Source organism: Bos indicus x Bos taurus, chromosome 5 (assembly GCF_003369695.1).
Source record: "Bos indicus x Bos taurus breed Angus x Brahman F1 hybrid chromosome 5, Bos_hybrid_MaternalHap_v2.0, whole genome shotgun sequence".
Lineage (NCBI taxonomy): Eukaryota > Metazoa > Chordata > Mammalia > Artiodactyla > Bovidae > Bos > Bos indicus x Bos taurus.
Window position 1 is genome coordinate 13,921,599 of NC_040080.1, and position 22,406 is coordinate 13,944,004.

Below are 22,406 nucleotides of genomic sequence, written 5' to 3' on the forward strand. Positions count from 1 at the left end.
CCTTCCATCTTGCACAAGCAGGAAGTGGCTTTTTGGCGGCTCGGAAACTCTGAGGGTGTGCCAGGAGCCTAGCATTTAACTTTTGCCTCTAACATTTAACTTAAAGCCTCTGGAGCCCCTGAATCTCATTAATCCTCTCTCAAAGAGAAGACTGTCTCCTAGCACTCCAACTAGGTTCGGATGATTACCTTTGCCAAAGAGAGCACCGTGGATGCCGTTGATTCTCCAGTCAAAGTTGTGAATGCAAATCGCCTCCACGAACTCACTGCTGGTGCCATGGAACAGCATTTGTTCATTAATCTGAGGCACGCCTCTTTTTTTCTTGAGCTGAGCCTTTTTCCTAAAAATACAATGCACAGACACAAAACACACAGAAATCTACTGTAAGTGGCATCACTGATTCTTCAAGGAGTGAAGCGCAATAGAATGGGTGAAACAGAAAACGGTAATTTAACATCTACCACAAGTGGACATATAATAGCTCTGGAAAAAATAATCTCACATGCTCTTGGGACATCTAAATTGGTTCATCAAAAATTACTAGTTAACAGACAAGGGTAAAAATTATACCCCAAACTACACTATAAATCAACTACACTTCAATTAAATATTTTAATTTTAAAAAGTTAAAAAAAAAAAAACTATAGATCTCCCAGATGATGCCCCATCACAGTAAAATGACTGATTGCTTAAACCAGTCAAGCTTTACCAATACCTAAAAATGACACTACAGACAATAAATAACTGTTCACAGAGTCTTTAAACAGTGAAATTCCTTGAGCAAGGACTATGCCTTGATCATTTTATCCCCAGAGTGCGACATGTTAGTTGAACTGCACTTTTGAATCTTCGGGCTGGAAGGGACATAAAACCATCCAGTTCAACCCTCTTGTCCGTGGACAAACCTCTTCCAAAACACACAAAGATATTCCGTGTAGGACTTACTGTAAAAGCAAAAAAACAAACATACTAAAAATGGCCTAAAATCCTCTCAAGAGAAAAAACTGAACAAATAAGTACATATTTAGATATGGAAATTAAAATAATGAAATAGGTGTACGTGTATTAACACTGATAACTCTTTTACAGACAACATTATTTTTCAAAAGAATGATGCAGAAAGAGATGTATAACTCAAAATAATAATGTGTATTGTATACAAACGAAGGCAGTAAAAACTATCCAACTGTGCCTAAGAACGGCTGTCCCCAGCCTTTCAGGCACCAGGGACCGGTTTTGCGGAAGACGACCCTTCCACGGACCAGGGGTGGGAGGATGGTTTCGGGATGACTCAAGGGAGCGACATGTATTGTGCACTTTATTTCCATTATTATTGTACCAGCTCCACCTCAGGGGGTCAGGCATTAGACCACAGAGGTTGGGGACCCCTGCTGTACAGGAAGTTGGCAGCTTACAGAGCAGCTGTCCCTGGGGATGAGGAAGAGGCTGGGAAACCAGGTCAAAACACGTGGAGAAGAGCACGGGGTGCCGCTGGCGGTGAACACCATTGAGCGTTTGTGCTTTGCCGTCTCTGAGGCTGCAGAACGTCTCAGAGGCCAAGGAGCAGGGTTCCGAGTGGAAATGGTCTCACCTGCAGAAGAACTCCCACAGGTCTAGGTTTTGAATTCTCTGAATCCTTTTAATTCTGTTGCGGTCCATTGTTTTCCCAAAGAGACTAGCGACTTCATTGTATTCGTGTGTCTGATTGTGCAACGGAATAAGCTGGAAAGAGAAGTTGGCACCGTGTTACCGGGGTTCTTCCCCACCTCTCCCGCGGGCGGGTGGTCGCTGGGTGCTGCCCTCACCTGGTAGGGCAGCTCGGTGTTCACGTTCTCCCAGTGTGGCGGCATGGGGATGGCCTCGTTCTCACAGATGTAACTTGGAGCAGAAAAGACAAAACAACATTTTAGAAGCCGATTATAATCACGGTCAACGACTCAGACATTTTCTCCCAAGCTGAATTATCATGTGACAAAAGCAGTACAGTGTCGTCCTTGGTTTCTTTATTTTAAAACACTTACTGAATATTGGCTTGTGTGCAACTTTTTTAGGGGCTGCGTTGAGAAATCTGATGGGAAACTTCAAAAACGATATTATTTCGATCTTGTTTTCCTGTATTTGCCAGAGTTTCTTTTAAAGGTAGGAAGACTTTAGGTGAAGAAAAGTAATTTCCGAGAAGAAAATCAACTTCTTGATTAAAATAAAACTCCTTTAACAGATTTAGTGTCTATTAAATACCACTCAGAACCCTCAGCTACATGTTCAATGTCCTTCAAGATCTATTATTAACTCAAATCTAAACCTTTCTCTCTTTATTGTCCACTAGGCCCCTGCACGGTCCTAATTAATTCACCCAAAGCAGAAGCTGGCAAAGTCATCTACCACGTTTAAGCCACTGGATGTGAACACAGAAAAAGACAATGACCTTGGGGAGCTTGATGGCAGAAGGCTGTAACTGATACATGAATCCCATCTGGTGACTGGAAGTTGTGGAAGAAATGTATCAACTTCTAGCCTGTCTTTAACTTATTTTTTTAACTCGTTTTACCTTTGGGGACATCACACAATCATGATTTAAAGATGGGGACAAGAGTTTGAGCAAACTCAGGGAGACAGTGAAGGATAGGAAAGCCTGGCGTGCTGCAGTCCATGGTGTCGCAAAGAGTCGGACGTGACTCAGCGACTGGACAATAAAGGTGTAAGAGAGTGAGTGGTGGATGGCTTCCCTCCCTCTCCAGTCCCCGGTCTGGTTCTCACCTCTTGCCTCCACGCCAAGTAATCACTGCTTTCAGTCTTTTGGGTATTCTAGAACTTTAGGTTAACACAAACCTATGGGGTTTTTTGTCTGTTTGTTTTGCACACAGGAATGGCAGCATATTCCTGTGTCTTTTGTAGCTGCTCTATGTTTTTCACTATATTCTCAGAGAGCCTTCTGTATCATGGAGAGAACTCCCCAGCACACAGCCTGGCACACGCAGACACTCTGGACACTGGAGGATGAAGGCGTGCATTCTACTGACGCAGGTACCCCAGTGCATGGACACACCCCCTCCTGTTGACCACAAGTTCCCTGTGGATGACATTTGGCTGTTTCCAACTCTTGCTGCCATTAAGGATGCTAGAGAACAAGTCTGTCCACTTGTCATTGTCCATGGCCGCTTGTCAACTTTTAAGATAACATTTTCGGAATGGCATTTCTGGGTCAAAGAATATATTTATTCCTGACTTTAACAGAAACTTTCCAGAGGCCCTCCTCAAAGGCTACAGTCATTGACATTCCCAGCAGAAACGTAGAGAACGCCTACTTGTCCACAACCTCTCCGAAGAGGTGTGTTACCAGACTCTGGAATTTCTGTCCATCTGATAGTAAGAAATAACCTGGTATAATTTGTATTTCTCTTTTTTATAAGTGAGGCTGCATGAACTGCACAAATTCTTTTCTTATTCTTCTAAGGGGCTATTGGTTTTCTACTTAGAGATTCTTCAAAGTACTTCATATACTCCAGAGACTGTGATACCACGTGACAATACCTTTCCCAGGTTTTCTTTGTTTTTTGTTTGTTTTTTTCACTTTGCCTGAAGTATCTTTTTTGCTTCCCAGGTGGCTCAGTGGTAAAGAATCTGCCTGCAATGCAGGAGACCTGGGTTCAATTCCTGGGTTGGGAAGATCCCCTGGAGAAGGAAATGGCAGCCCACTGCAATACTCTTGACTAGAGAATCCCATGGACAGAGGAGCCTGGCAGGCTCCAATCCATGGGACTGCAAACAGTCAGGCACAACTTGGTGACTAAGCAACGACAGAAGTATCTTTCAGCTGTGTGAAACGTTTTTGTTTGCTTATTTGTTGAATATTTACAGCCTTGGTTAATTGCAAATTTCTTGCCAACAGGCAATGTGCTATTCACTTTGCATGTCATGAGAGCTCGGTATATTCCCGCAATACACAAGCATTTCTGTATCAACACCTCTTGGTCGTCATTGCTCATCTGTATCCTGCCTAACCATTCTTCCTTTTATTATCCTGCGTCTTGGACTCCGTTCTGGTTATTTCCCCCCCTCTCCTGTCTTTGTGCTATTGCTTCTATGGTCTGTGAGCGAACAAAGTGCCTTGCATTACATGCCTCTCCCCACAAAAAGACACCAGATATAGTGACATACAATTACTATAACATTTTTCATTATTATGTCTCATTTTTCTCTCAGATTACATACCCTCTGAAAATAAGCAATTCCTTTCTTAAATTCCTTGTACTTAAGAATGAGGATATAAGGTAGCTAGTAAGGAAGTAAAGTTCTCTCCCTTCCTAGAGCATTCATTATACAAGTACTTGCATAACTTATAAATCATAATCCTAAAATATATGCCCAAAGTCCCAAGAAGAGAAACTTCAAAAACTATTTTCTTTAATCCTTTCAAAACATCTCCTTGGAAGAAGCAAATGGGCATCTCCTACAAATCACATGCTATTAAACAGCATTTTTTGTTTGTTTCATTTTAAATTCTTTGAACAACAGGAATCTCAAGACTTGATTGAGGAATCATTCCCAATAATACAAGACACGCCCTAAAGTTTTTCCCTTCAACTTTACTCATGTGAATAACACCTATTTATTCTCTTGTTTCTCTTGTGGCATTTATAGCAGGGCTTCCCTGGTGGCTCAGTGGTAAAGAATCTGCCTGCCAATGCAGGAGATGTGGGTTCGATCCCTGGATCAGGAAGATCCCCTGAAGGAGGAAATGGAAACCCACTGCAGTATTCTTGCCTGGAGAATCCCCATGGACAGAAGAGCCTGGTGGGGCTACAACCCATGGGGTCGCAGAGTGGGACATGACTTGGTGACTAAACCACAACAAGGCATTCATAGCTTTTCAGGATAGGACAGCAGACAGCTGGGCCACCGTCCCACGCACTCCTGTCTCCCCAGGCCCCCTTTAGTCACTGCAGATCTGAAATTACCTCCAGGAGCTGCCCAGTGGGGCTCAGTGGAGGTGAAGACAAAGTGGGTAATTACTCAGGATTTACAACCCAAATAATTGGATGGTTCCAGGAGAGTCTTTCCAAGCTAATTTGAGCTTACCTTGGTAGGTTATTTTAAGGATTTATCGTAGAGATCATTAGGCATTTTTTAAACTACTGCTCAAACTGCTCTAAAGAATTGAAAAATACATCTATCTAAGGGAAATGAAAAGGACGACAGGAAAGGAAATGCCAGTCGAAAATATCAGTACGGCTCATGCATCAACAAATGTGAAATTCAGTAAAGATTAATATTAAGATCATTAAATAACCCACCAAAACATTCTCCGTCTACTTATTTCTCTGCCAAACGTTAAAGAAGAGGAGAGAGAGAGACAGCCCACTTTTTGCAGCCCATTCCCCCCACAATACCTGAAAGCACTGATGGAAAAGGGGGCTCTTTTTATTAAGCGCTGCTTCCCCGTGGTGAGGTTCATCTGCTTCATTTCTGTGCACAGAGACAAAGAGGTGAGTCACGGGAACACACTGGGCGACGCCACGTCACGAAGCTTTGCAGCCGCACAATCGGATGGTCAAGGACCACGGGCTTCAGGAGCAGCTGCCAGCACCAGCCTTATTAGGGATGCCTGACCACATGTCTGGTTATCAGCTTCCCTGCTTGATCTAAGCTAACAGAGGAGGAGGCCACCCTCACACGCGGCTCAGTACGTAGGGTCTATTCCTTTTCGTACCGTGCTTGAGTCAAACACGTGAACAGAGAGGGGTTCTCAACTTTGGAAAATTAGAAGTACTAGGAAGAGAAAGAAAGTACTGAATCTTCTGACTGGCTTCTTTAATGTTTGATTGTTTCAAAAATTTTGGACATAACAACAAAAACAAAAAAGATACTTTACCATGATAAAACTTGCACAACTCAGTTTCAAAAATTTGTACATTCCTTGCCTTCTCTGTAAATTGTACACCTAAACCAAAACAATAGAAAACCTAGCTAGACTCAATACAGACTTACACGAGGGATGCAGTGCTAAGAGGCTAATGGACTGACTGATGTATCACTTTCTTCTCTCCTCTCTTTCTCAGCCATGGCGGTATTTGCCAGGTCCACCTCATCATCCCCACCGAGGTAGGCGCTAAGTCTTACCGAGGGGATTCTGGTCAGTTCACCACCTTGTCTACGTGGACGTCATCCCACGCCAAGATGAGGTGGTCCACGCAGCCGGGCTGCTGCTGTGAGAAGTGTGCTCACCCCTCCTGTACGCCTAGGCTCTGCACACGCTGGCACAGCCACCATGCGGCGAGAAAGCAACGTCATCTCAGCACATGGAGTTAAGCCTGTGATGCCTTCACCTTATACCAGCTTGTCTTGAGCTTACTTCTCACCAGTTTTATAAAGAGAAGCTGAGCTGGCTTGTGACAAAATGATGGGGACTAATTTTGCCAATGTACGTGGGAAATGCTAATACCTACACTTTCGAAACAGTGTCATTACATAGAGGGGTGTGAGCTGGTGTTTATGTGACTCTTGTTCTTTGATAGACTTTTTTTTTTTTTTAAATAAACTGCACTGTCCGAGAGAAATGCTCCCCCAGATACAGTTCACTAGAAAGTATTCTTTCAAAGACACGTGGCTTGTTGGAGCACGGACCAAACGCTTTGACGAGTCCTGCCCTCCATGTAAAGCTTGAGGTCTGCACGTCATGACGTCTCAGTGCGGCTTCAACACTGACAGTTGTGCACCAGCCTCAAGTGTCCACCAGCACCTTCTGTCTAAGACAAGTGTCGGGCCCCTTAAAGGCAGCCAATTTGCCTAATGTAAAAAATGCTATGCTTAGTCAGCACTGCTGCTACTGCTGCTGCTAAGTCGCTTCAGTCATGTCCGACTCTGTGCGACCCCATAGACGGCAGCCCACCAGGCTCCCCCATCCCTGGGATTCTCCAGGCAAGAACACTGGAGTGGGTTGCCATTTCCTTCTCCAATGCATGAAAGTGAAAAGTGAAAGTGAAGTCGCCCAGTCGTGTCCAACTCCTAGCGACCCCATGGACTGCAGCCTACCAGGCTCCTCCATCCATGGGATTTTCCAGGCAAGAGTACTGGAGTGGGGTGCCATTGCCTTCTCCGTAGTCAGCACTAACTCTTGACTAAAAACAAATAAACAACTCTGGGGGCATAGCAGTCATTGGAGACTTGGCTGCACCAATGTCTTAGTGGACAATTTAACCCCCTTCAGTATGTCTGGGCCTTGGCTCCTCCAGGGGAATCTCCTGTGTTTCACCAGCCCCCTACCTGCTACCACAGCCAGCGCTCACTGATATAAGGACTCCACTCTCAGGAACCAGGAAAGAACACCTGACCTGGATGACAGAGCTGTGTGGCAGCGCAAAGCACTTTTGTTAAGAAAGCCGCCCTCCCTCCAGGTCCTATTTGCCTCTGACCAGTAAACAGCTGAGGCTGGCAACTGGAGAAGGCAGTGTGAGTGCAAGAGGTTTGTCAAGGGGTCCTTAAAAGCATGCCCTTGGATTTCATCACAGATGAATGTTCATCCCGGATTAATTTCATCACAGATGAAATCCAAGTGGGGCTGATTTCCAGACTAGCTGGCTGGAAATGAGAGATCCAGAAATCAGAAAGTGGCTGAAGGCAATGTCCACTGAAGAGTGGTTTTCTAGGCAAGACACCAAGAGATGGGTCATTTGGCTGAACTCTGGCCTTAAAACTAGAACCGGCCACGTAGGACTTTGTCACGTAACTGCTCTGGTTGATCCTGAAATCACCTGATGGCTCCTACCTATTTCAAGAGACTGAAAGGATGAGGAGCAACACAATGGCTTAGAGGCGTTTTGTGTTCCTTAGGTGAGAAGCATTATATGAACTCAAGAGATATGAAACTCTCCATATATATCAGTATCTATAAGCATATGAACACACCTTTATAAAAGGCAAATCCAAAAGTTTTAAATGTTGAATTTTTGTAGAGGCATCTTTATGTATTACAAAAGGGGTTTACTTTGCCGTTTGCAAATATTAATATATCAACTAATCCTGATCTGCAGAACTGTAGATTTCACCATATCAACACACTAAGAACACACAACTGTTAGGGGAAAAAAACATACCTGCAAAGTCTATCTTGTAGCTGAATTTGGAAGTGGTAAAAGAAATGGAGCCACAAGGGTTTGCTTTGAAGCTTTTTTCGATATCTTCACTGCTAACTGAACACTGAATGTTGGTATCCGGCTTTAAGACAAACCAGAAAGTTCATTTACCAGCTGTTCACAGAAATGGCTTGGCCACAGAGGCAGGTACTGGGGGAGACAGAGAATGGAGGGACAGAGGAAACTTGCTGACCTGTCCTAGTCACCAACACATGGGGAGAATTGGCTAAGACAACATGTGGGCAAAGGCTTAAGGATTTTCAGCACACACACAAAAAAAACTTTAACGACTGGTTATAAGGCCTTTTTCCAAAGTATTGCAATATTTTCAGATTATTGCCAAAATGACACATCTTAAGTGGCTCAAATCAAATCTTTTAAGTAGCCTCGTAAGTGAAAAAAGAAAAAAGACCACAAACTTTTGAGTGTGGGCTCACATCTCAGCTTAACTGTTAATTAACTGTGTGACTTGGGACCAGTTACATTAACTTTCCTGAGTTTCCCAGTCTTTGGCTGTAAGAGAGTGTTAGCATCTGCTTTCAGGCTGCTATGAGGCTGGAGGAGAACACATATCTACACCCTCTGACTTGACACTGGGAGCACAGGGGCGCTTCATGCAGGCTGGGTCTCTTCCCTGACCATTTGTCCACCAAACCAGGCCTGGCCTTGCGCACACATGCCCAGCCCACACACCCCGCAGACACTCTCATCCCGCAGACACGCTCACCCTCTGGACACACAGAAAACATACACCGTAACTTCTAAGAAAACACTGAAAATCTGGGGAAGGGGAGAGGAGCCAGAAGAGTTTGACTTTTCTTTTAGTTCCGCTCTCTGACTTCCCTAAGGTTTGGTTTCTGGCGGGTGCAGCTTCTACTGATTTTTCACGCGAGCATGACGACGCTCCGCGTTTAACCCCCGCCCCACCCAGAGGGGCGCTACCTGAAACATGTGCCACTTGCCGCACTCCGCCAAGTAAAACCAGCCCCACTGTGTGTCTGACGTGTCCATCTCATCCACCTCGCTGTCTGTCGTCTTGGATAAGAATTCTTCTGCTTTGTGAAACATCTCCTGAAGTGCCGGAGAGAGGAAGAGATCGTTTTCTTAGCAACCAGTGCGCCGTTTACACATTACTTTTTTTTTTAATTTTTACTTATTTAATATATTTACTTGGCTGCAGGTCCAGGGGGCGCTAGTGGTAAATAATCCACCTGCCAATGCAGGAGACTTAAGAAACGCAAGCTTGATCCCTGGGTGGGGAAGACTCCCTAGAGGAGGAAATGGCAATCCACTCCAGTATTCTTGCCTGGAGAACCCCATGGACAGAGGAGCCTAGCAGGCCACGGTCCATAGGGTCACCAAGGGTCAGACATGACTGAAGTGACTTAGCATCCACACCGCATCTTGGTTGTGGCAATGTGGGATCCCGTTCCCTAACCAAGGATTGAACATCGGCCCCCTGCATTGGGAACACTGAGTCTTAGCCACTGGACACCATGAAGTTTCTACACATCATTTTTCTTCTCACAAAGATCTGTAATGTCAACTCTGATGCTGACAAACAGCATAGTGTCTTGCATATTGGCTCTGAAGATAAACATGTAAAATGATGAATATCACATTTGCACATCAGACGTGGAACATAAAGTTCCAGTTTTTAGCAGCAACTGCTGGACAAACAGTTTGGAGGTTTTGGATTAACTGCTTATAAGAGAAGTTCCCAGAGTGGGCTGTTTAGGAAAAAAAAGAGGAAAGCTTCAGTGTGCATGCTCAGTCTCTAAGTCACGTCTGACTGTTTTGTGACCCTAGGACTGGAGCCCGCCAGGCTCCTCTGTTAGCTTTCCCAGGCAAGAACACTGGAGCGGGTTGCTGTTTCCTTCTCCAGGGAATCTTCCCAAGGGGTCAAACCCAAATCTCTCATGTCCTCCACTGGCAGGCAGGTTCCTTACCACTGTACCACCTGGGAAGCCTCGATTCAGTCTGCGATTATGAAGTAAACCACAAATTTTAGTTTTACGCTTAAACTGTCCAGTCTGTTTAAAAAATCTTGGTGTTTAATTAAAAAAAAAAATATTGACGATCATTGCTTAACAAATATGACAATCAATCAGACACTTGGGTGGATGCATCGATGTCCCTGCCACCACTTAAGCAAGCTGTATCAGCACCAAGAAGCACTCCAGCTTCTCAGTTTAGCGCCGAGAAATGTGGCTTATCCTCTGTTCATGTATTTGGCTGAAGGATCCACGCTACCACTACTAGTTAAAACCAAATACTGACACATTTGATTTTTGTTTTAAACGTTCGTATTTCGGGAACTCCCTGGTGGTCCAGCGGCTGAGACTGAAGAGTTTTCACTGCCAGGGCCCGATTCAATCCCTGGCTAGGGAACTAAGATCCTGCAAGCTGTGTGGCGTATCTTTAAAAAAAGCAATTAATTTTCATATTTCATTTAGTGGCATGGAAAGATGTTTGTAAAATATAGTATTGAGAGTACAAAGAAGGCTATAATAAATGGAAACAGTATGATCCAATTTTAATAAAAATATACATCTATCTTTACCCACATAAATGTGTATATGTCTATATATGCACACGTGTATATGCATACACACAGAAAAGTCCAAATGGATATACGTTTAACACGGCTTTTTCTCTGAATGTTAGGATAATAATAGTAATAATAGTAACCCTTATATAACTCTTCAGTTCAGTTCACTTCAGTTCAGTTGCTCAGTCATGTCCGACTCTTTGCGACCCCATGGACTGCAGCATGCCAGGCCTCCCTCTCTAACACCAACTCCCAGAGTCCACCCAAACTCGTGTCCATCGAGTCAATGATGCCATCCAACCATCTCATCCTCTGTCGTCCCCTTCTCCTCCTGCCCCCAATCCCTCCCAGCATCAGTCTTTTCAAATGAGTCAGCTCTTCGCACCCGGTGGCCAGTGCTGGAGTTTCAGCTTCAGCATCAGTCCTTCCAGTGAACACCCAGGACTGATCTATAGGATGGGCTCTTCCTAGGTGCCAGATGCTGTCCCCAGTACTGCACGAGCAACACTCACAACAGCCCTGTAACATAGGTACTATTACTACCCCACATTTATAAATGAGAAGGTCACAACAGGGAAGCCAGGGTTCAAACCCAGGCAGTGCAGACCCAGGGTCTGTGCACTTCCACACGATGGAACACTGCCTTATATTTCCTTATCAATGACTTTATAATCTTGTCTATATCATGTACATGTTATTATTTTTGAAAGTTTTAAACACTTTTGGGTGGAGAATGTGATGAAGAGGAGGTCACCAGAAAAGAGGGAAAGAGGTGAGTCATGAAGATTCAACTTTACCTAGAATGTAGCTTTCTGTCCTCATTCTCTAAGGGTTTTTAAATTACTAAATTTGTACAGCTAATATATGAAAATATTCTCCTTGCAAAAAAGCAGAACATTCAAGATAAAGCTAAAGACTTCTTTGACCATCACTTCCCTTCCTGGTGGCTCTCACCTGCTTTCTCCACGGTTAATCAATACTATTCACTTAACTGTGTATCATTCAGACTTTGCCGTGTGTGTGTGTGTGTGTGTATGTGTGTGTGTGTGTGTGTGTGTGTGTGTGTATGTGTGTGTGTTTCATCATACACACACACACACAGTTAAACGGTTACTGGTGATTTGTCAAAACTTTAATTTCCTGTATCTCTGATTTTTTTTTTTTTTTTTTTGGCAAAGAATATGTAGTACTTGGGTAATTTGGAAAAAATTTCATTCTTTAAAGTATCCAGAAGTGGTTTCACCTGGGCTAAGCTTCTATGCCCTTGTTGAGAAACCTTCTATGCCTGGTTTCCTTCTCACAGACCTGAGATGAGAAGATCCTTCTTCCCTGGCTGCTGGGAGACATGACGCCCAGTCCTGCAGAGTACCAAGCACAGTACCTGAGCACAGGGGATGGGGCTTGTTATTTTTTCATTCCTGTTTGGAAACTCTCTCCAAGGAATGCTTTGTAATTATGTTCAGGAATTTCCCTTCATGTTTTAAAGTGGATTGGCTGCTAAGAAATTAAAACCAGAACACCCTCAGAGCAAGAGCTGTAGATTTAGGCTCTGCTGTGTGGCTCAGTAGGTAAAGAATCCGCCTGCCAACGCAGAAGACACGGCCTTGAACCCTGGGTCAGGAAGATCCCCTGGAAGAGGAAACGGCAACCCACTCCAGTGTGCTTGCCCAGAAAATCCCATGGACAGAGGTGCCTGGCAGGCTGCAGTCCGTGAGGTCGCAGAGTCAGATGTGATTTAGCAGCTGAACACACAGCACCTGCATTCCACCTTATATATTTTACCAGGAATAAAGGCAGTGATTTAAATTTTAAGATCAGCTGTGTAAGTTATTCACAGCGCCTACTCTTCCTTATGATTTACTGTTCACCTAATTTGCCCATTTACACAGAAAGCAACAGTGACCTAAATTTAGTTTTTCTTCCGAAAATAACTTGAAAAATTGGGAAGGATGAATTTCAAGGAAATAGTTCGGATAAATATTTGGCTTATGAGTTCCATCGAGGAGAAAAGGGATGGGAAGTAGAAAAGCCCCCCAGACACAGCATACAAGCAACCGGTGTGCTGTGGTGCGTCACACTAACCCAGGACCACGCCGTGAGCCAGGTCACAAGGCGGGCGTGTTCACCACAGTCCTTTCCAGGAGGCCCGTCAAAGGCAGCTGTGTGTGTGTCAGCAGGTCAGAGGGGCGCCCAGGACAGACTTGTCTTATCATCCCTGTACAGAGAGGGCCATACCACAGGCTGGTACCACTGCCCTAAGGAGCTTCAGATTTTATAAAATTCCTCGTCAACTTACACTAATGTTTTCCTCCACAATCCAAGGCACAAGAGAAGTCATTATTCTCCAATTAGTGTGGGGCGGGGGGGGGAGAAACGAAATAGAGGAAAGATAATTACATTGTCTAGAATCACACAGCTGGCAGTTCAAAGAAGATTCTAGAAATACCCGAGGCCTCTGGAGCATCGGTTCTTCCCTAAGATGCCAGCCCCCTGTCTCTTCTCTCCTCTGGGGCTAAAGGTGAATGTGACTGCTTTGCTTCACAGATGTTATGACTTTCTTTCTATAGACTCAGTTCACAAGACTAACTTGTATGGTTTTCAACAAGTTCACCCTCCAAAGGAATGCCTAGTGTATATAATTAGGCTCAAAGAGGTAAGTCAAGCTTCAGTGAATACCTTTAAAATACTGTAACCACGGAAGTAATGTATCGAGGTTATGATACATTTATAGGCAACAAAAGGAGTGTGTACAAGCTGTCCACCAGAGAGGAGGCAGTCAATAAATGTCAGTGAGATGGGTTCGATCAGCCAGGATGCCATACTCTGCTTGATCTTCTGGTTAACTGGCAGACAATGATACTTCCTGCACATCAGGCTGAGGAGAAAAAAAAAAAGTTAATGTAAAGTGGAAAAAAACGTTTTGTAAATTTTCAAGTGCAATGCGTATGCTGGAGGAGCCCGTCTACAATGCTAGCTTTTCCAAAGGGAATATTTATGGGGCCTGGGAGCAATCAGTTTGGATCATCAAATTGAAAGGCCAGGTGGAAGATAAGTTTAAAGTCAAAATCCTGGCCTGTGAGAGAAAAATGACATTCCAGATGGCTAAAACCCTCTGATGAGTTTATTAAAGTAAGTATCACTTGTTTGGTTAGTATAAACATAACACCTTGAGGAAATAATATTTGGTAATGAAAACCTCCTTGTTTCTTATATGTGTCAAAGCATGAACTGTTAGTCGATCAGTTGCATCCAACTCTTTGCCATCCCATGGGCTGCAGCCTCCTCTGTCCATGGGATTATCCAAGTAAGAATACTAGAGTGGGTTGCCATTTCCTGCTCCAAGGAATCTTTCCAACTCAAGGATCAAACCTGGGTCTCCTGCACTGCAGGCAGATTCTTCACCATCTGAGCCACCAGGAAAGCCCCCCTTATTATAGGAAGAAGGTCCAAAACTAGGCATCAAAAGCTTAGAAACAGGGTGGAACTTTTGGAATGACAAAACTGCATTTTAACTGGTGGACATTATTTTAAAGAACAACAACATTTAGTCTCTGGAAACTATCCTAAGAGCATAAAGCAAAAGAAGTATTTGCTCAAGAAAATCTACGAAGTCTCAGAGCAGGCAAGGGAGGGTCTGGCCTTTGAGCTGAGGTCTGCTCCATCAGCCCTGCTCCCCCTGCTCTGTGTTGCAGACAAGAAGACAGGGGTTTCCTCTCTGTCCAGCTGCTAGTCTGGGGCTATGACACCCTGGAAGGGGCTGCCTGCCCCCACGTGTGAAAGGTCTATTTCGAGCAGACAACACCAAGGACTCGTCTCCTTTCCTCTACCCAGTCCCCACTCATTTGGTGGAAGCTCCTGTCCAGACCCAACATGCTGTGAATACGGGGCCCTGACTGCTTCCACCTAGTCTGCTCCCAGGGTAAAGTTTTCATGGCAGGAGGAGTAAGTCAAGACGACCGAGGGCTGTCATCTCCCCTCTCGCCCAGTGCCCACTCAGAGGAAGGTGGCACTCTGGGAAGAACAGGCTCCCATCTCCAGTTCCAGGCACAGTGACACTGGGGTTCTATTTACCGGAGCAAAGGTACACCCCTGCTTAGGGTGCAGAGATCCATATATCTGCCTGAGGGGGCTGGCTCTACATGAACAAAGAGTAGAGAACCTCATGCCTAAGAACATTATTGGAAAAAAAAAATAGCAATCTTTTCATGAAATTAAGGAGAAGCTCTGATATAAGCAGAATGGCAGACTAGTCAAAAAGTTAACATAAAGAACCAGGGAAAGCCAACAAGAGCCCACATGGAATCAACAGTGGCAGTGGGAAGGCTGTGCACAAGCTCTAGGCTGTACCAACCCAGGAGTGGTCAGAGCAGGTCCTGGGGCCGATGTGACATCTCCAAGGCTGCACACCAATCCATCAGCATGGGGGGAATCTCACTGGCACAGGGGCTTAAACATTTCTTCTAACAAAACACCGAGTAAACCGCCCTTTTCCACCGAGTCTTTTATTAAAAAATCAGTTGTCCATGTTTGTGGGCCTACTTCTAGGCCTTCTATTCTAATAAACATTTTTTCTATTTTGAATACACGGTTTTGAGTGGAGTTTCATATCATGTTGCTTGCTCAGTCGTGTCCAACTCTCTGAACTGTAGCCCGCCAGGCTCCTTTATCTATGGGATTTTCCAGGCAAGAATACTGGAGTGGGTTGAAATTTCCTCCTCCAGGGGATCTTCCCGATCCAGGGATTGAACCCACGTCTCTGGCATCTCCTACATTAGCAGGTGGATTCTTTACCACTAGTGCCACTTAGGAAGTCCAGTTTCATACTCAATCTTTTAATCAGGTAGCATTCAGTTCAGTTCAGTTGCTCAGTTGTGTCCAATTCTTTGCGACCCCATGAACTGCAACACGCCAGGCCTCCCCGTCCATCAGCTCCTGGAGTCCACCCAAACCCATGTCCATTGTGTCGGTGATGCCATCCAACCATCTCATCCCCTGTCGTCCCCTTCTCCTCCTGCCCTTAATCGTTCCCAGCATCAGGGTCTTTTCAAATGAGTCAACTCTTTGCATGAGGTGGCCAAAATATTGGAGTTTCAGCTTCAGCATCAGTCCTTCCAATGAACACTCAGGACTGATCTCCTTTAGGATGGACTGGTTGGATCTCCTTGCAGTCCAAGGGACTCTCAAGAGTCTTCTCCAACACCACAGTTCAAAAGCATCAATTCATCAGTGCTCAGCTTTCTTCACAGTCCAACTCTCACACCCATACATGACCACTGGAAAAACCATAGCCTTGACTAGATGGACCTTTGTTGGCAAAGTAATCTCTCTGCTTTTTAATATGCTGTCTAGGTTGGTCATAACTTTCCTTCCAAGGAGTAAGTGTCTTTTAATTTCATGGCTGCAATCACGATCTGCAGTGATTTTGGAGCCGCCAAAAAATAAAGTCTGACACTGTTTCCACTGTTTCCCCATCTATTTCCCATGAAGTGATGGGACCAGATGCCATGATCTTAGTTTTCTGAATATTGAGCTTTACACTTTTTCACTTTCCTCTTTCACTTTCATCAAGAGGCTCTTACAGTTCTTCTTCACTTTCTGCCACAAGGGTGGTGTCATCTGCATATCTGAGGTTATTGATATTTCTCCCGGCAATCTTGATTCCAGCTTGTGCTTCTTCCAGCCCAGCGTTTCTCATGATGTACTTACTCTGCACAGAAGTTAAACAAGCAGGGTGACAATATACAGCCTTGACGTACTCCTTTTCCTATTTGGAACCAGTCTGTTGTTCTATGTCCAGTTCTAATTGTTGCTTCCTGACCTGTATACAGGTTTCTCAAGAGGAGGTCAGGTGGTCTGGTTAGCACTCCAATTTGTTCTTCTTTCTCAGAACTGCTTTGGCAAGTCTAGGTCCATTCACGTTCGACTGGGATTGAATAGTGAATGAGCTACCTGGAACTGGCATCTCAACAATATTTAGTATTCCAACCCATGAATGAGGTATGTCTCTTGACTTATTTACATCTTCTTTAACTGTTTTCAATAATGTTTTATAGTTTTCGATGTACAGATCCCACACATCATGTACAGATCCCACACATCATTTCTGCAAGATTCATACCTATTTTTGATACTACTGTAAATGGAACTGCATTTGAAATTTCAATTTCTGATTGAATGTTGCTAGTATGTAGATATATGTTGATTTGGGGATATGGTTTCTGTATTTGGCAACCTTAGTAAACTCACTTATTAATTCTAGAAAACTTCTGGACATTTCATCACATTTCTATATAGGCATCATACAGACAGAAGCTTTCCTTCTTTCTTCTAGCATACAGATGTCTGTTTTTTCTTTTCTGTGCTTTTTCTTGTCTTACTGCACTGGTTATAATTTCCAGGATAAAGGTACATAAACAACAAGCATCACTGCCTCATTCCTGATCTTAGTGGGGAAGCATTCAGTCTTTGACTACCAAGTTTAATATTAGATACGGGTATTTCATAGATGTCCCATGTGTCAGGGGTCCCCAAGGTCAACCTGAGGCTCATGAGAGAAGAATTCACAGGACTCAGAGTTGGTCGATTATGGCTATAGTTTATTACAGTAAAAGTATACAGAGTGAAATAAACACCACAAGGAAATTGGATGGGGTGAAGTCCAGAGGAACCATGTTCAAGCTTTCAAGTGTCCCTTCCCACTGGAGTCACACAGGACACTTAATTCTCCCAGAAACTCTGTGGGCAACAGAGTGCTGCCCACCAAGGACATTCACCTGAGCCTAGGTGTCCAGGGGTTCTACTGGGTATTGGTCATGCAAGCATATAGCACCTGTGTGGGTGACCCACCTCAGCTGCCAAAGTTCCAGACCTCCAGAAGGTTAGAACTCACTATGAATCACATTGCTAGTATAAACTATCTGGACACTGATGGAGCATGGCTGAAGATCGCGACCATGCAATTACACTCATTAGATAACCAATTCCAAGAGTTCAGTTCTTTGGAGTTCAGCAAAGGACAGTCATGAAAACAGGTATTGGTCATTGCACATTCTTGAGAATGTGCAGAGTTTGAGCAGCCCAGGCCTGTTCAGTTAACCTTTTCTGTACACCCCTTCTCAGGCTGAGCATGTTTTCTTCTGGTCCTAGGCAGCTCAGAACTTGTATCAGGAATAGATACTGGATTTTGTCAAATGCGTTTTCTGCATGCATTGAAATAATCATATGGTTTTTCATTTTAGTGTATTTGCAGATGAGTTATACTGAGTGCTGGGCTTCCCTAATGGCTCAGATGGTAAAGAATCTGCCTGCAATGCAGGAGACCTGGGTCTGATCCCGGGTCAGGAAGATCCCCTGAAGAGAACGGCTACCCACTCCAATATTCTGCCTGAAGAATCCCAGGCACAGAGTCCATGGGGTCACAGAGTCAGACATGACTGAGTGATTAGCACATACTGATTGCTATTCAAATATTAAACAAACCTTGAATTTGGGGGATAAACACCATTTGGTAATGATGCATTAACCTTATATATTATTAGGTCTGGTTTGTTAAAATTTCCTTTAGAATGTTTGTGTCTACATTCATTAGGGATGTTGATCTGTAGTTGTCTTATAGCGTCTTTGACTGGTTTTGGTATTGGCATGGTGACAGTTTCATAGAATGAGTGGTGAAGTATTACCTTAACTTCAATTTTCTGAAAGTCTGTGCAAAATTGTTATTATTTCTTCCTTAAATGTTTATAAAAATCACTGGCAAGCAACTGCACTTGCAGTTTTCTTTGTGGGTAAGTTTTTTCTACAAATTTAATTTTTTTAGTAAATACTGGGCTATTTGTGTGATTTACTTCTTGAGGGTGCTTTGGTAATTTGTGTCTTAGAGAGAACATGTCAATTTTATCTCAGTCATCACACTAACTGACATTCAGTTGTTCATAACAATCCCCTTACTATCCTTTCACATTTGTAGAATATGTAGTGATACTATCTCTCTCATTCTCAATATTGGTAATTTGTATTCCCTTTTTCTATTTTTCCTTCTGGTTTCATTTTCTCTGTTGTTTCATTTTCGTGATTTTCACTCTAAACTTTATCTCTTTGTTCCTGCTTTAGTTTAATTTGCTCTTCTTTTTCTCATTTCTTAAGGAGGAAGCTGTGGTCACTGATTTGTGACTTTTTTTATATATAAGCAGCTATAACTATAAATTTCCCTCTGAGTACTGCTTAGCAGCATACCACAAATTTGATAGGTTTTCATGTTCTATTTTCCCTTATTTCTTTAATCAATGAGTTTTGTAAGGTTACTATTTACTTACCAATACTTGAGGATTTTTACAGATCTTTTGTTTACTGAATTCTAATTTAATTCCATTTCACTCAGACAGCATACCTATGACCCCAATTCTTTTAAATGTATTTAGACTCCGTTCATGGCCCAGATATATGATCTATATTGCTAAATATTCTCTGTGTAGTTAAAAAAGAAACGTGTATTCAGCAGTTGTTGGATGTAATTAATGGTCTATAAATATTGATCAGCTGAAGCTGATGTTGATAATGTTGTTCAAGTCTTCTATACCCTTGCTCATTCCTAACTACTTATTCCATCAATTATTGAGACAGGAGTATTAAAATCTCCAACTAAAATGGGATTTGTCTATTTCTCCTTAACAGTTTTACTAGTTTTGTTTCATGTATCTTGATACTCTGTTATTGGGTGTATAAATGTTTAAAGTTGTTTCTGATGAACTGACTTCTTTATCATTAGGATATGGCATTCTTTATAACTAATAATACCATTATCACTGAAACCTACTATAATATTAATACCACTCTTTCTCTCAACTAGAGTTAGCACTGTGTATCTCTTTCCATTTAGTTTTATCCTACTTGTGTCTTCATTTTCCATGTGTGTTTCCTGTAGACAATTTACAGCTGGGTTTTGCTTTTTAATCCAATCTGACAATCTGCCTTCTAACTGGGATGTTTGGAGTATTACTTGCTATTATTGATTGGTTAGGTTTATCATCTTGCTATTTGCTTTTTACTTGTCCCCTGTTCTTTGTCCCCTTTTCATCTTTTTTTTTCAATCTTCTTTCGGTTGAGTGCTTTGGGGATTCTGCCTCATCTCCTGTGGAGGCTTACTAACTATAACTGTGTGTCTACACACACTGTGCTTGTTGGTTCCTTTCCAGGCACGCTAACACCTACTCTAACTCGGGTTTGCCAGCTTCTGGCCCAGTATCTCCTACCACTGTCACAGACGGACACACGCACGCACACAGGCACTTGCCAGGACCTCCAATGAGCTGTCCTCAGTCCTGCACACTTTTATCAGACCTTATCTTATTTAACCTCTCAGTAACATTTTACCCATTAATCTAAATTACTTTTTTCTCAGTTTTCATTGAATCACACTCTCCAAATCATCTTAGATTTCTGGCCATGATCCTCAACCGTTTGCATCTTTACATCTATTCATGCTATCACTTCACAGGTTCCTGGTGCTCAGTCCTAGTCCCTTTTTGTCTTCCTTAGCATCTTTAAAACATGGTCCTTAAGAATTAGGAAGTAGTTCAAAGGCATTTTCAGAGAAAAAAAGGTAAAGGAAGAAATTTGTTCACATGCAGTTTGCAAAGTTGAAATATAAGCTTAATAATGATTTTCACAAAAATCCTTTATTTTCTTACCATAACGCCTATGTTCGGTCTGTGTTAATCAGCTCATATAAGCTGGTGTTCAGCAAATATAATGGTGTAAAAACAAATAAACTTCCACACAATTTTCAAACAGAGCCCAAATCAATCTCCTTTGTTGATAAGGATACAGAGGAACCCAGGCTAAACAGGCATTACCCAGCTAAAATGGGCAAAAGTCTTGATATTGCTGAGAATCTGTCAATTCAAATTTAATGCCCAATTTAACTGCTGTGACCAAAAAAAAACAAGCTCTTGACAAAATTTCTTTATTAAATTACTCTGTTGGAAGTCACATCTTATCAATGGCACATGATACAGCAGAGCGATTGTTATCACTTGAGTGTTTCAACATGTATTTAGTTTTAAAACTGAACAGACTACAAGAGAGAAAATACAAATCCATTCTTGTAGCACATGTAGTATGTAACAGGGTAGGAGAACTCAACAGCCTTCTGTTCTGTTTACTGATGGGAACTCATGGTACAAGGGAAGTTGGCTTTCATTCAGGCAATGATACTTTTGTGGGCTGTGACGTGGGCTGGAAAAGGTGCAATCCATTCACAACTAAAAGAGCTCAAGCTATACAAACAGCAAGGAAATGTGCTGCTGGGTTCCTAAATGATGCTTAAACATCTGGGACACTCAGAAGGCAGCGATGCGCCTCCCGAGTGTAACTGGGTGTGGAAGGAAACAGTGAAAACCAAGTACCAGCAAATCCTGCCACCTCAGAGCACGTGCTTTCAGACGCTGAAGGAAGAAATGGCAGTGTCTGTAAGATTCCTCTTCCCACCTGATTTACCGGCTGCCAAGGATAAAAGTGCTGACAAGAGTTGCTGAAGGGAGGGATGAAATTAAAAACACTTCTTCGTGATACGGATTAAGCCTATGGTCAAGCTTGATTTCCAGAGGCCTACGGAAGTGATGCTGAAACACAGTCAGCATCGTAAATAACGGCAACCTACTAGTCCAAGGCCAAAACATCGCTAAACCCTTTTTTACCCCAAGTTTTAATGCTGAGAATACAATACCAGATTTCACAAAGTCACCAAACTATGCTGGAAATGGCTCAATTGCTAGGCTCTGATTTCTTCCAAGAATCTGATGGTTTTCCTGACTCACTGGAGAGGAAGACTGACCTTAGTATTGTGAATATATAAAGAACACAACCAGTGTTACAAGAGAACAGGAACAGATACTTTCCAGAAACTGAAGCAGTCCAAGAATCCACTTGCTCCCATCTTCCAAACATCCTGGCTGGTTGAATCCTACAGTTATCTGATATTATAAGTGTGTCAATTTGGTGACTGTGTTGACCTGGGTTGACCCACCCTGCTCTCCTCAACCCTGGACCACACACTACAGCTCCCTAAGTGCCTCCCCACGGTCCTTCAGATGTCCATCTGTGCAAGTTCTAGTCACTGCCAGAACAAACCACCACCAATTTAGTGACTTATAAGAACACACTTTCTCATCTCACAGGTCTGTTGCGGTCTGATGTGGGACTCACAGGCTAAAATTAAGATGGGCTTGGTTCCCACCTGGAGGCTGCTGGGGGGCTCAATTTCCTCGGCTTTTCCAGCTTCTAAAAGCCGATCGCACTGCTTGCTTTACGGCTCCCTTAAGTCCATCTCCAGTCAGCAATGATGCACATCTGTGATTCTTCCTCCAGCCTCACGCTCCCTCTGACTCACTCCTATCTCCATCTTCTGCTTTTAAGGACCCCAGTGATGACGACACTGAGTACACCTGTACAATTCAAGATACACTCCCCATTATTAGTCAGCTGACCAGCAATCTTAACTCCCTTTTGCTCCGTGACCTGACAAGAGTCACACTTTCTGGTGACCAGGATGTGGAGACCTTTGGCAGCCCATCACTCTGCCTCGCATACTCTCTAACACAGAACTCATTTTCCCCACAGCAGCCAGAATGATCTTTGTAAAACCCCTCCTCTGAGGGTAAAAGTCAAATCCTAAACAGGTGCCACAAATCGACACGTGGCCTGTTCCTAACTACCTACCGGCCGGA

The 22,406-nt window shown here is 43.3% G+C and overlaps 1 protein-coding gene across 4 annotated transcripts in view; it reads right to left on the bottom strand.

Moving 5' to 3' along the window:
- Window positions 1–22,406, bottom strand: part of PARP11 (poly(ADP-ribose) polymerase family member 11) — a 33,693-nt gene that overhangs the window by 5,388 nt on the left and 5,899 nt on the right. Inside the window, exons 2-9 of one of the 4 annotated variants that reach the window (XM_027541056.1) lie at window positions 13,360–13,558; window positions 9,075–9,203; window positions 8,094–8,214; window positions 5,873–5,941; window positions 5,391–5,466; window positions 1,806–1,878; window positions 1,592–1,722; window positions 189–340 (exon numbers count right to left, since the gene is read on the bottom strand). In XM_027541056.1, coding sequence (XP_027396857.1) covers window positions 189–340; window positions 1,592–1,722; window positions 1,806–1,878; window positions 5,391–5,466; window positions 5,873–5,941; window positions 8,094–8,214; window positions 9,075–9,203; window positions 13,360–13,554 — 946 coding nt within the window. In that variant the 5' untranslated portion in view covers window positions 13,555–13,558. The remainder of the gene's footprint in view (window positions 1–188; window positions 341–1,591; window positions 1,723–1,805; window positions 1,879–5,390; window positions 5,467–5,872; window positions 5,942–8,093; window positions 8,215–9,074; window positions 9,204–13,359; window positions 13,559–22,406) is intronic. The other 3 variants (XM_027541057.1, XM_027541058.1, XM_027541059.1) reach the window with 3 other exon arrangements.